The following is a 15,210-nucleotide window of genomic DNA, read 5'->3' as shown; positions in this document are numbered from 1 at the left end:
GAGAGGGCTTTTAAACAGCATTAGGACCATACTGTAGGGATATAAAGTGTACATACAGAAGACATAATTGAAAAGTAAATGCGTTTGTGTGCGGGTTTTTTTTTAGTGGCGTGCAATTGCATATCGGGTCATTGCAAAGACGCAAATGACTTGAGCGAATTGAGACCGAAATTTTCATACATGCGAGTTGAAATTTTGCACTTTTTACAAAACATACAGAGATGAAAAGAAAAATTAAAAAGACTTTGAAAACATTACATTAGCAAAAAGTTAGCTTTATGTTCAGTCCTAATACAGTGACAGTGGCCAGTCAAAAAATGTTTTAGGCGAGTTGCATTAGGTTAAAACAATGTCCTGACCTGTGTTTCTAAATCCTGGCCAAGATACCGTAAATTGGGTATGTAAGAACAACAAAGGTTCCCTGGAAACTTTGGCCATGGATGGCATCACTGAAGCGCCACACAAGGTAGATCACAATGTAAAGTATTCATACAATATGAATTAGCTCTTCAGTACAGTTCTAAATTGTTTCCCTGGCAAACAAGCAACAGAGTGGAAACTGGGCTGAACATACTTCACACTGACTTTGTCCAAAGTAACAGTTTCAGATAGAAAACGGTCTTTTCCTCTGCAACCTCTCCTTCCCCCTTTAGTTAATTTTCTCATCCCTCTATCAGTCAAAAGACAAACCAGAAGTCCCTGGAAAAAGAGCCTCCAACAGCCATTAATAACATTTATTTTACATGTAACAAGCAGCAGCGACAGATGGCCAACTCATCTATTCATTGCTGTATCCATTTAATGAGCCCACATAACATCTCTGTAAATCATTTAGGGTCCTGGAATTTAAAAACAAGAAACCATGCATACTGCAACATGATACATTAGATGCTGCAATATGTGGCTGTGAATTTGTGGTTCCACAGAAATACTGAGGCTGTGGTTTCCTTTTTTAGTAACACAGGAACACAAATTTAAAAAAATAAAAATGTTTTACTCTAAATACTAAGAGACTAATGCTAGTTACCCTTATCACTTCATACCAAGGACTAGTGATAAGTGGCACCATATGTTGTCTCCTCTGCACAGCCAAAGTATTGTCCTTTTCTGGATTTTCTACCAAAGGATTTTGGGTAGGAGGTACAATGTAAACAGTATTATCTTTTTTGTTGGTCCACTGCGATACAACAGGCACATGCAGATAATACTTTCATTATCTGCACTCACTCTGTCATTCAGTGGTGCTCCCACACACTGATGGATACCACACTCAGTCCATTCCCACATAAACAGGCACACTGAAAATGTCAGGTTATGCAGTTTACGTGCCCTTAAGTACCCTCAAAGTGAGTATCCCTGCTATAAAAAACACAGACATAACTATATTTGGATGGTCTATTGTTGATTCTTAACTATCAGCTGACGAGAAAGTAGCAGCAGACATTCAACAAAGTGTCACTTGTCTACATGTGTACAGTATGTTTAGTTACATTAGGGCGATGGTAGTACTGACCCTGATACTAAATATTAGTCTCGCATTGCCAGACCTTCCTCCACAGCGCTGCGAAGGAGGGTCTGGAGAGTCCACACAACATTCCGGGATAGGAGAAAAAAGTGCTCTGGTTTATTGGTATTTCTTTAAACCAATCACAATCGTCTTGGGTGGCGCTAAGCGCCGCACGGAGCAACAGCGTCTCTGCAAAATAGCCTCGGGGAAGAACTTGTTCTGGTGGAACATGTAAATTCAAAGGTAGTTTTAGTCGTGCAACAGAAAACTCAGATTGGACAGATGTTCTAGCTAGCTGTCTGGATTTACTCTGCAGAGATCTGAGGAGCAGTTAACCATAGTCCTCATAAATCGGCCGGAGTTTAAAATTACAACACAAAGAAACCAGAAGGTAATGGACATCCGGCAGAATTTCGGGTGGCACATGAACCACCCCGGAACGTTGTTGATATAGACTACTAAATATAGACTGGTTTTCAGAGAACTGAGAGATCACCTGGAACTCACATAAGACAGTAATGTAAAAGTATCTACTTTGCAGTAGTTTCCTAATAATTTCCAAGTTGTTTCTAAGAAAGAACGACGTGATTTGATACCAAATTTAGAAAAAACAGAAACAGTGTTCAATTGGTACACTTGCTATTATATATTTCAAATGACTTACTGAATAACCATAGTCTTTTAGTAAGCGAACATGCAAAAATATAAAATGTGTTTACATGCAAGCATACAATTCAACAAATATGGAGAATAAAGTCTCCTCTAAAATGAATGATTTGCTTGGATTAAATTCCTATTTTCCCTAAAATTAGTACCAAACTGTACCCAAATAACATACCAAAACTTGAGCAAGTTATTCCTGTTCAAGAACAGTCCAGCAGCTAACCTCATCGTATTTAGCTTGGCAGAAATTTGCTTCTTGTGCATAGTCACAGAACTGTCTTCATAGTCATCCTATTCATGCAGGTAATCCAATGCCAAGTCAGAATTAAACTGTCCACTGCTGTGAAGTTAAAGCTTTTTGTTGTGAAGTTCAACTTCAAGTAGATCCTTTTATGTTGTCTTGGCATGGGAGACATTGTTTTGTTGTTGCCAGAAACCTGTAGCCAGCACCTCTAGGAGAAAGGACAACATGGTGCCAGTAGTGGAATTGTTGGGTCTTTGTAAATTATAGTGTGGTCTAGACCTATTCTATCTGTAAAGTGTCTTGAGATAACTCTTGTTATGACTGGATACTATAAATAAAATTGAATTGAAAAAATTGATTTGAATAGTGGAACGACCGGCTGCGCGTGTTGTATCTCATCACGGAGATCCAGAAATCTTAGCGGTGTCAGTCTGTACTGTAATAGTACAAAGTCTGACTGTTAGTGATAATCGGCGCTGCATAACGTACTGCACTGCTCGTGGCTTTGTTTTCAGTGTCTGAATAACAGCTACCTTCCAGGTGGGGCTGTTAGCTGTCAACACTGATAATGTAATACATATTTCTCAGACAGCACACATTCTCTCGTATCTTTTTTGTAAGCAGGAAGTTACACTTTGCACAATATAAGAATAAAACATTTTATTGTGTTACAAACAGTAAAAAGATAAAAATATGAACATTCATAAAGCCATAACATTATTACAGTATTTAGAAACAAAATAAACAAGTAAGATTCAAACTCATGTTTGAAAACAGCTACAAAGAAAAGAACTGCAACCTGAAGTCAACATCTAAGCCCTCGTGGCCTCTCAGAGTGCAGAATGTACTATGTCGATTTTGTCTCAGTATGTTTCTGTTTTTCTGTTTCAAGGCTCTGGAGCAGTGGGAGTATATCAGAATAGATGTGCACAAACACAAACTAAAAAAAACACACACACACACACACACACACACACACACACACACACAATACATCTGAAAAAATTATATGTCACTACATAACCGCCTTAGTGAAGACACGATGAAATCAAAGAAAGGATTAAGTTCATTAAAACAGGCTTAATTTAACAACTTAAAACTAGTCAGGAAGGCTTTAAAAGCAAACACTCAGAAATGTGACACACAATGCAGTTTTTTTTATGGTGCAGCACTCTTTTACCTATGAAACAAAATCACATATAGAATACGTCTTTACTTTTTTGATGTCTTCTCCAACACCCAGTCGATGACCTACAACAAAAACAAAACAACATTTGGGAGGTTCAGGTTAAGAAGAACTAAACTAAATGGAGGACCACTGGAGGTTGGTGGTGTTACCTGTTTAACGTTGCTACTGGCTGCCTTCTTCATCTCGTCATGCAGACCCCGAGATGTCTTCAGATCCTGGGATCAAACAACAGAACAGGAGATCACTAATGCTGACCCAGGAAGGTAAACTCACATTTTCGGTCACAGATGAGAACATTTTAATGGGGTTAGGACTTGGGTAGAACAGAGTGGGGAAAAAAAGAAAAGTGTAAGTACAATTACCCAATTATTGTACTCAGGTCAAAGTATCTCAGAATTATACTTGAAGGTTTTAATTTTCTGCTACTTCTTCACCACTACATTTCAGCGGGAAACACTGTACATGGTACTCCACTACATCTATGTGACAGCCATACTTACTAGATAGATTTTACATACAAAACATACAAGTATTTGTAATAGATTAAACTGCCTGTTGCGGCTACTTGTCCATTATCAAAATCAAATACTTCAAATCATCAACTGATAATGTACATGGGGGATACATTATATTCAGGCAAAATAACTATTAACTGTCCATTAAGAAATGTTTGTGATTTTCTTCGTTGGCAAGCAAGCGAACAATTTCCAAAGAAATCATGTCCCTGTCTGCCTGTCTTGCTCTGGTAAAAAAAATATATATATATAAAAATAGACCCTTCCCAGGTGCATGCTGGTCCTATATAAACCTGAGGTGCCTGCAGTGCTGCCCAGTTCTCACATTACAAAGAATTAGCAAAGGAAAATACATCTAGATTAAATCAAACACTCACAAGAAATTACATATAGCTCCAACAGTGCATAAATTAGATACAATTAGATTATTTTGCAACATAACATCAAAATACACGCTGATGCATTAGTAGTCTCGCTTTGCCAGACCTTCCTCCACTGCACTGCGGAGGAGGGTCTGGCGAGTCCACACAGCATTCCGGGATGGGAGAGAAACATGCTCTGGTTTATTGGCATTTCTTTAAACCAAAAAAAATTGGGCGGTTCTAAGCTCTGCACAGAGCCACGGTGTCGCTGCAAAATAGCCTCGGGAAGGAACTTGTTCTGGTGGAACGTGTACGTTCAAAAGTTGTTTTAGTCGTGCAACAGAAAACTCAGATTGGACAGATAGTCTAGCTAGCTGTCTGGATTTACCCTGCAGCGATCTGAGGAGCAGTTAACCATAGTCCTCAGAAATCTACCGGAGTTTAAAATTCCAACACAAAGAAAGCAGAAGGTAACAGACATCGGCCGAAAAGACACGCATCCGGCGGAATTTCCTGCGGCACCGGAGCAATCCCGGAAGTGGAACAGCGTGGATGTAGACTAATGCATTAGTAATAATAATCCAATTATATAATATATACAGTATATTATATAACAACACTCTAAAAGGCTTTCTGCATAACAAGTAGTTTACCATTTAACATTTTGTGTATAATTTTCTGAAAATACTTATTGCATACATTTTTCTTAAATGATCAGAGTACTTCTTCCAACACTGCTGGCAAGTTAGGCAGTTTTTCCTCAGTGTTTATATGCTATCAAACAAAAACACCTGATTACAATTTACAAGGAGGCACAAAAAAAAAGAGATGAAAATGGGAGTGTTTTGGCAAAACACAACATATGGTCAAATTTGCAGTAAAAGTCCAGTGGCCTGTACTACGACTCAAGATCAACATGCCCTGGATTTCTATCAGTTACCCGGCTTCACCAAACCTAACAACCGCGGCCCCGCATAACATGTGTCACGACGGGGGTTAACAACTAGCTCAATCAACCCAGGGTTTCCCAATCCAGCGGCGCGCACTCACATAAAAGAGGCGGTGTTTGCACAGCACGACCAATCGCAAACATCTACCAGAGCTGCATATTTTACATAAGAGCAAACTATAATTCTACATAAATATGAAAAACACAGACACGGTTTTACAGGCAATACGCAAAGTCGCTGCTTCCTAAAACAGGAAGGAAAGCTGGCAAAAAAAATAGCTGACGCTGTCGATGCATGAATCACAACGCTTATCAATATCACTTGCCCATCAGTCAGGCACAAGATCTGACCAGAATTACACTTGTGCTTTCCATAAACTGTCATTTGGCAGTGGTAAGCGATCGTGAGAGCAAATAAAATATATAAAAACATAATTCAAACCGATGTGCGCATTGACAACACACGGCTCAAAAAGCCGACAAATAGCTTATACGTAATTCCCTCCGCTGAAAATATGTATCTTTCATAAAAATACCAATCAGGGAATGTTAACGGGGTTGTCGGTCTCTAAATGTTTTAACCTCTCTCTCTCTCCGCCCACCGAGATCCACGGGATCTTCTGATAACGGTGACGTCGTTATCAATCGAGTATTGATTGGTCAGTAGGTGGTGCTTTTACACCAGTTGATCTCTAATCTCCAACATAACCTGCTCCCGAGCAGGTTAGGTGTTCAGCATAAGTTACCACGGCGATTTAACCCGGTAAGTGATCCACCGTCGTGATACACAAAACCCGGGGTTGAACCTGAAGTTACCTCGTAGTACAGGCCTCTGGATGCATAGGAGCATACAAATAAAGAAACTGCCAAAGAGATGTCAGCACTGACGGAGTGTGGGCAGTAAAAAGACTAAGACTAACCTTGAGATAGAATTTCGAGATATCAAACAGTCTTTTGCTGCAGGCCTCAAAGCACTGATGCTCAGCAGTGATCCCGTGGTGTTTGAGTGTTTTAGCCACTACCTCCTGCAGCATCTGAGGACACAAAAGATAAACACGCACACACAGTTTTTATATTAGCACAATTGTGAAAACATTTAATCTAGTTTTATTTATTCCCTAACCACCTGGCGCTAAGCCGGTTCAGAGAAACTCATTTTAGCACGACTCCCTTTTTAAAAAGGAAGGGATGTCACAATGTCTCCACTCTGGGGGACGTCCTTGCAAAGTGCACGCTTCAGTGTGAGCTCGCAGGTACAAACATAATAACAAATATTTTACTGGTAGTGTTGGCAGGAAAAAAAAAACACATTCCTGAAATGAATAGATCTGACTTTAATCTTGTCACAGCAACTGTTCAGAGGAAACTCCATACATTATTGTGAGGAATCATCTGTGCTATTCAGTCTCTTGAGGAGAAAGGCAGCTTTTAATCTCTGTCCTGAATAAACTGCTATCATTATTTCTGAATAGGGCCAACTGCTCTTTCCTGTACTTGGGTTTGGATGATAAGCCTGTTTGCATAGTAATCAGAAATCAGAACAAGTCAAGGTCGGGATGCAGATTGTGAGCTGTATGTAGGACAGAAGATAATAATAGTTGTTAAAGTGCTTCTGCTGTAACATTAAAATGCAGCCCACACATTAACGGTGATCACATGCAAAACACAAAACATTTGTCTTTACTGTGTGTAACGTTTGATGTGAGCAGCGGATTTACACATTGAGTTGTTTTCAGATTTTAGTGAGAACAGTAAAATACTGTCTTTTTTTTATCAATTTAATACAACTTGGGTTATATTTTGGTGGCTCCGACCATCAGTTATGATAACATTTTATTAGTCACCAAAGTAACTGCTGGGATCTTGTTCGAGTGTGGCAACATCGCTAAAGATTTGCTAAAAAACAGGATCCAATCAGACAATAAGTACGTCATTATGAGAAGATGTGTGCTAGCATACCAGTTTTACTATATACCGTAGTAAAACATACTGATGGTAGAAACACAGCCAGAAATTTCTACCATCATTACTGTAACTACCATTGTTTCAGGTGGCACACCATAGTGCTCCTGCCTTCATTTAGCAGTTTTATTTTATTAGTCACAAGGATTTGCCTTTTTACTCGTTGAACAGAGGCTGAGTGACCTATACAGACCAGCAAACCAGGCTCCTTATCCGTTTAGCTCCAGATACTGAGGCAATGCTAACATTAGCTTGTTGACCTACTGGAGGACTGATTGTTTAAAGGGGTGATAGAATGATTATACAGGGTATTTCACACTGTTCCTTAAGGTCTCCTAATAGGGTATGTAACATTGGTTGGGCTGAAAATGGCCGGGAGTGCTACTACTGTGAATATGGCCCTATTTGGAACGAGAGCTTTTCTTCCAAATATGGTATGCTCATGAATATTTAGATGAGCTGCGCGCTAATTGGTTGAGGTAAGCACATGCACATACATTGGAGACGAGACAGCAGGTCCCATATTTCAGACACTGCAATGTTATACATTGTTTGTCTACTATTTCGTTACTAAATTCACTTCTGAGACTTTTTTATGCGAGAAATCAACTATATAAAGCTCAAATATGGGCCGTTTTACGAAAATTGATGGCTAATTGCAAATTTGGTAGGACGTGTCGGACTTCAGGAGCTCCACACAGTCTGACGAGAAAGCGGAAGCCTGCTGGGCTCCATACCCAGGACAAAGTCACCGTTTCTGGGTTACTGGACTACTGGGGCTCGGGGCTCCGCGGAGCTGGCCGGCTGCCAGCTGCCGGCATAACTATAGTATATTTACAGTTTGAATTTCGTCACGGCATGTATATCACAGCTACCCTAAGGTCTTACAAAGCTAACACTTTTGTCCGATTTCAATTTAAGGCATTTTTATGAATTTGAGGGGTCTCGTTAATAGGAGCTGCTAGCTAGGCTATGTGTCTATTCAATCCTATGGGAAAAGATCACCGCTACACTTTCGGCATAACTCGGCATGTATATCACAACTACCCTAAGGTCTTACAAAGCTTAGCTAACACTTTTGTCCGATTTCAATATAATGCATTTTTGTGAATTTCAGAGGTCTCGTTAGGAGGAGGCTAGCTAGCTCTCATTGATAGAGCTCCATCCAGCTCACTCGCAGACAAGAGGCGTTCATTTCCCCGATCGTTTGTTTAAATAACTCAACACACATATCCATTATAACATTAACTGGAACCTGTGGTAAGAGATTGCTGGCGTAACAAGCTCGCTGACCGCGCTCTCACTCACACACACCGGCCATTTAGCAGGAAGAGGGGAGGGAGAGCAGCGAGCTGCAGGCCCTGGAGCTCTGTCAGGGCAGCGGCGTTTGGTAGTCCAGTAACCCAGAAACGGTGACTTTGCGCGGGTATCGAGCACCGCGGGCTGCCGGCCGTGACAGAGCTCCATCTAGCTCACAGCGGGCTGGGGTGTGTGAAGGAGGACAGGCCGAGCGGCGAGGCAGTAACCCAGGCAGCACCGCCCGCTGAATTCTGACACACAGTTGGACAAAATTTGCAATTAGCCATCAATTTTCGTAAAACGGCCCATATCTGACCATAGTTGATTTCTCGCATAAAAAAAGTCTCAGAAGTGAATTTAGTGATAAAATAGCAGATGAACAATGTATACAATTTCTGAGATCTGCGCGACCTATTCAGAAGACTAAGCTGACCTCAGATCAGTGGTGTAGCCTATGTAAATGTTTGGGCGTGACAAAGATAGAGACCAGAGCCAAATAAGGAGGAGCCGCCGAGTTGACATCAACTAGGCAGCTCGTTGAGATTTGCCCGTTTTCAGAGGCGTCAATGGGATTTTGAGGTTCTATGTAAGTCCTAGTTACCCACCAAACTGTCGTTATTCAACTATGACAAGGTAAAATCGGTTTTGCATTCTATCACCCCTTTAAGGGTGCGGAAACGTTACCGTTAAGAAAGAAAGAGAGAGAGAGAGAGAGAGAGAGAGAGAGAGAGAGAGAGAGAGAGAGAGAGAGAATGCATTTTACATGTCTGACAAAGAGGAAACTTGCAACCTTAAGAACCTGCTCTTTTCATTCTCCCTCACATTGTTTACGGTGTTTAAAGTGTATTTGATGTTGAATCCAACATTGTTTAATATACTTTTCACTTTTCAGTCTACTGGGTATGAAATCCAAGGCAAACGTTACTATATTAAGACTACGTTTAGCGTGATAAATTTGGGCCATAACAACCGTAGCATGAAAATGTAATACCGGCACATTCCCAATCATAACCGATAGACCCAACAGCCAGAGCTCCGAAAATTAGTTGGTATGAGAAATGCGGTATTATGCCCTCATGGTCAATGTAGTATGAATAGGTTTACAAAAAAAGAAAATAATCACTGCATTTTAGGCAATAATAATTTCAAAACAAGGGTTGTGTTTTTGTCACCCCTTTCAAAATAAGACACACAAACACTCACCCTATTGTGTTTCTGGGAGCGTGACTCTTTGGAAGGTTTGTCCTCTGTTTGTTCATGATGCGTCTTCAGCTGTTGAGGTTTAGGTTTGTCAGCAGAGGCAAGAGTCACCAAACCTGAGTAATAATGTCAGGAAAATGAACAATCAGGCACTACCATCATGATAGTACAATTCCTTGGCATATGTCTGAGTAGAACAAGACTGAAAAGAATCAATAAATAACAAATAAAAATGATCATAATAATATCAATAAGTGTGCTAGATTATTTAGACAAACTCAAACGTGGTCTTAGGATCTCCTGTAAAGAGTCACTACAGTCAGAATCCATCTATTTGTAAAGTATAAGTAAGTATTTTAAGAGGTCTTCTGAGGTTTTCACATAATACGATATGAGGGGCTTGAAGTAAATTTAGAATGTATTAAAAGAAATTGATGAAATCCATTCTAAGTGGTACTAACAAGTATGTTGTTCCACAATGACATGAAATAAAGAGGAGATAATTTGCAAATCACAAACAAATTCTCTCCAGGGATTGTAGGTGATTGGTAGCTTTTTCATGTTATAATCATATTTCAGCAGATGTTAGGCCTCTAAAAGTATTCATTAAGTAAAATTAAAGTATATTATCACATATGACAATGATGAGAAATTTGTTGTGAAAAGAGTTGAGTGGATTGTTGGGTTCAATGTTTAGAATTGTTGCTCTATGTGTTACTTCATATCGTCATACTGGTTGCATGCCATGAGTTTGTCCCACAACAGTTAAGCTGATAATTTTATTTAACATTATAAGTAATGGTGTGCAGCCTTTCTCATGCATATTTGCGTGTTTTGAAACACCTGTGTACTTAACTACAATAGATTGAGAGTGGCGTTTCTAGATAGTTGGATCATTAATACCGTGCACTGATAATTGTATATTAGTTTGTGTAAAATGAAGTACCAACTGTTATTCTAACACCTTCTGTAAAGCAGGATCACTCGTCCCTTTCCATTTAAGGTTGAGTGTTTTTGTTTTACCTGAGGATGTGGACTGGGATCTGCGTGGCTGTTGCTGTAGAGACCTAATGGCAGGGTGTGTCCCACTGCTGCCACTGCTCTGAGAACAGAGGGAGTCACTGCTCTCCGACTTCACCAGCCTGGATCATTCAGACAAACACACAGAAACAAACATGGTAATATTATTAACACTAAAGCAACGACATTCCATGTACCACAACTGCAACCCCAAGACCCACGCAGCCATCCACCCATCAGTGTACGGTAGCAACATCACCATACCTCTTGCGAGGATAACCTCCGACAATGTCCGTGTCCCATGACCTGCGCTTGAGTCGTGCTACATCAGCGTTCTGCAGAGTCTCGCCGTCAGGCACACTTCCTGGTTCTGACATCACAGCAGGGGAGGGGGCGGGGCTGAGAGCGAAGGGGAGGGCACAGGGCTCCTTGGAGCAGGTGGTTTGGGTCTCATAGCGAATCAGACGGGACTGGAGTTTTACAAAGGCCTGGTCCCGGTCCAGGGACCGCTGGTTGTCCAGGCAGAACCTAGATGAACAAATACGTTTAAAAAAAATAATAAACAAAGAAGTTATGGAGACTGATTAGTTACTGTCTGAGCTTCTGCAGATCATAATACATTTTTAATAGCTGCCTGTACTGTAAAACATCAGTTACTGTAGCTGAACAGTTGCTGTATACTTTATAGAAACTTACTCTATGCCATGGTAATGCGATGCTGAGGCTTTGTTGAAGGACATCTGGCTGATTCTCCTGGGAGAAAGGTCTGCTGACAACTGAAACACATTATTACTGAAGAGAAAGAGAATGTGGATGAAAGAGAGAGTTGGGGTGGTGGACGGAGACAGTGAAAGAGAGAGAAACAGTTTGTCAAAGAAAGTTGCGTTTTTCTCGTCATTAATCCTCAAATACAAACAACACTAATTAAAACACACAGTTTGTCCTGACAGAATTATTAGCCCTAACTGATGACTGCTCTGCTCCAGAATAATGATTTATTCAACCCAACTCAATAATGTTTCTACAAAAAGGTTGTAAGCTCAATGTAGCAGGCTAATGATCATAATCAAATCCTCATTATGGCCTCATTAACTGTCATTCAGAACCATACTAAAACAACACAGATACTGTTTACCTGATTACAGTATGTGTATGTTAATTTGTAAATTAAATTTGTCTCGTTTCATGAGCATGTTTGTCTGCCACTCTGGCAGACTAATGTGGCTGCCTCTTTATGTCTGCCTGTGTGAAGGATTAGTCACAGCTTCAGTCGGTGCATTTCGTGGAGCCAGAAAAGATGACTGAACCTACCCTCTATTGATAGCCAGTGGTTGCAGCTCCCCAGTAGGCAGGCCATCACATGTAAAATGTTTCAGAAGTTCTCTGGCGTCCAGTAATGCAGGGGAGCTCTTTTGAATGTCTTTAGGACCCAGCAGACTGTCACTGGAGCCTGGACCTAACAGACCAAATCTAACACACACAGAATGCACTGTAGATCAAATACAGTATATTAGGAACACACAGTTGTCATATGTCTATTTGAATCTCATTTACCTCCTCTTCTGTCGTCTCCTCTGCAGGTTCTCTATGTTGTGGAGGACGCTCCTCTCAGGCCAGTCAGGTTGCAGGTGGGAAATGGTCTGAAAACCTCCAATGAAGAAACAACAAGCCTTAACTGGTCAGAGTCACCCTTCCCACTGATTCATTTGGAAAATTCCCTCCAAGCTAGAACCATCATCTTTCAATATGGGGTGCACATGAACCATTTTTATATTTGTCTGCAAGCCAATGACTGAAAATTGAAAAATTGACTAATTGTCTCCTCTTCTTCAAAACCTTTATTGTAGGTTGATTTCCATTAAAACTGCAGTCACAGGGTGCTTCACATTGTGAAATAACTATGGACACAAAAGTATACTGTTGCCCCAAATCAGCTTACTACTAAGGGAGGCTAAATATTAAAGATTACAGTAACAGTAACTGTAGTTGATGTCATGAACAAGATGGGAGTTATCAATCATTTTAAATGCTGATGGATGAGCATTTACAGCACCTTAAATGAAAATAGAGTTCAGTGCTGCTGGGAAAAATCTGTAAGATATTCAGGGTTTCCCCTAGTTTGACTGCTTTAGCATGACGGATGGGTCCCTTCTGTTTTACCAAAACATTCTCTGGCTCAGCTAAAACCACAACAGTGCCGAGCCTGTTTGTAAGTGTAAGGCTACCGACAACGTTATCTTAACACCTGTTTAACTGACTTTAGCAGTTTAGATAACAGACTCGACTGTCCAGCTGTTGCAGACGTGAACTAACCACAGACAGTTGCCTCGTTCGTGGGCACATCGCAGTGCGCCGCTGCAGAATGAATATAGGGGAAACACAATGGATACCATAATTTTGCACTTCTGTTGTGTTTGCACAGGAATGTTAAGTGTTATCTCAAGGAGGATGGTAATGTGATGAAACTGTACAAAGCAGGTTTACCGACGAGATGACGGTGTTTCATGCACAGTAATGTCCTGAGGTTGTGAGTGTGTTATATAAAGAGACTGAAGCTCTCTGGCAACACAGATACAAAAGACATTCTGAATGGATTTGCAGAAGCTCTTCATTGCTGTAGACAATATCCCCATCTCCGGAGAAGAGGGTGGGCAAGGATTATGGTGGGAGAAAAAGTACCTGATTTGCACTTAGAATGTATGTCTCTACGTGTTTCCTTCTGTTTTTGAAGCTCACTGGCTCAGCTCTTACGAAATTCAAGTGTGTCTTTTGTGTGAGGTCCTGGAGAGCTAAATACATCTAAATGGTACAGGACAGAAAACAGGGAGGATACCCACAAAGGTCATTATGTCAACTGTTTTAGAAGTGCTACTTTTGCTGGTGAAGGCTTTTCCAATTCAATTATACTTGCTGAAGGAATGCCTCAATCTATGTTACTAGATTGAGGCATTCCCTCAGCAAGTGTAAGAATTACACTATAAACATTATGATGGATAAAGTTGTGCAGAAACTTCAAAATAATTGGCAAGTATTGTCACAGCATTTATGACATGAAAACTGCTTGACATGCAGGTCTATTAGCCCCACGGCTACATTTTTAAAACCAACATTACCCTCACTGTGCACATGTAGCTAGAACTGCAGACTGGGAATTGTTTTGTTTACAATTTATTTGCTTATTATTAGCTGCCATTGTTTCTTAAAACTGTCATCCTATGAATGTATGTGAAGTAAAAACTGATGTGCTGCTGCATTAACAATTCCTGAGCAAGTCAAAATATGTGTTAAATGGGTGAACAGACATCAGTTGATTATTATATGTGTGAGATTTCTATAGGACTGTTCACTCTCTTTGGATTGGCTGAATAATCTAAGGCCAAATAATATTTGTAAATCTCATCTGTGTACAAGGAGCATTTTTTATATTTATAATTATAATCATCATCATAGTTGGTCCAGCTGTAATTCAGAGTGGAAGATATCAGGAAATTCTGACAATGATATTTCCCACTTGATGTTAAGGAAGTGTCAACCAACTGGTGTTGAAATGGCTACAAAAACCACCATCTTAATGAAAGCTTATATTAACACATATACAATCAATTAAGCTGTTTTAATAAAGGCATATATTTTGTTTGTACCTAGTTTCACTTGTTAACTAACCGCTCCAAAAATAGCCAATCTGGGCTATTTAAATGCTCTGACAACAAAGCAATGGGGGTAACCATCTTGGAATAATATGTGAACATTGTCAAGACAGAATAATGGAAGTTTTTCCAGTTCTACCCCTTCTGCCTACATTGTGTGAATGTAGCATTAGATGCATGGAGTTTTAATGTAAAAAAGTGAGTTTTTGGCATACCCGAGTTCTTGGCGGCTGTGCTCTCCTGCTTGTCTGTCAGACAGGTGGCAGCAGAGGGCAGAGTGGAGTCAGTCATCTTCAGATACTGCTCCCTGGCTAGACTCAGAATCACCTTCAAGTCATTGACGGGTATTGAGGGTGAGGCTGATGCTTCTTCTTTCTGTCCTGGACAAACAAACAGAGGCCGGTTTAAATTTTTGGCAACATTTCAGGTTAAGGCTTTTTTGTCTTTGATTGGTAAACTTGGTAAAAAGGTGGAACATATAACAGCTTTAGGATTGAATTTTGGTTTGAAAGTTTTCAATTAAAAGCAATTATGTAACATTAGTCATCTATATATCGTAAAACCTGGTTGGCTCAGTGGGTAGAGCAGGCGCACATATACTTTGAGGCTTATGCCTCGACGCAGAGGTCCAGGGTTCGAGTTCGACCGGTGAC

General features: G+C 40.3%; 1 protein-coding gene across 1 annotated transcript in view; it reads right to left on the bottom strand.

Annotated features, from left to right (window-relative positions):
• Positions 1-3,059: 3,059 nt before the first annotated feature.
• The window catches only part of mtbp (MDM2 binding protein), a 34,022-nt gene continuing 21,871 nt past the window's right edge, over positions 3,060-15,210 (bottom strand). Inside the window, exons 14-23 of the mRNA XM_078253383.1 lie at positions 14,773-14,937; positions 12,465-12,558; positions 12,222-12,380; positions 11,607-11,702; positions 11,175-11,438; positions 10,914-11,032; positions 9,894-10,006; positions 6,350-6,463; positions 3,753-3,818; positions 3,060-3,665 (exon numbers count right to left, since the gene is read on the bottom strand). Of these exons, the coding sequence (XP_078109509.1) occupies positions 3,627-3,665; positions 3,753-3,818; positions 6,350-6,463; positions 9,894-10,006; positions 10,914-11,032; positions 11,175-11,438; positions 11,607-11,702; positions 12,222-12,380; positions 12,465-12,558; positions 14,773-14,937 (1,229 nt within the window). The 3' untranslated portion in view covers positions 3,060-3,626. The remainder of the gene's footprint in view (positions 3,666-3,752; positions 3,819-6,349; positions 6,464-9,893; positions 10,007-10,913; positions 11,033-11,174; positions 11,439-11,606; positions 11,703-12,221; positions 12,381-12,464; positions 12,559-14,772; positions 14,938-15,210) is intronic.

Source organism: Sander vitreus, chromosome 6 (assembly GCF_031162955.1).
Source record: "Sander vitreus isolate 19-12246 chromosome 6, sanVit1, whole genome shotgun sequence".
Taxonomy (NCBI): Eukaryota; Metazoa; Chordata; class Actinopteri; order Perciformes; family Percidae; genus Sander; species Sander vitreus.
Note: the sequence above shows the minus strand (reverse complement) of the source record. Positions and strands in the feature narration are given on the sequence as shown.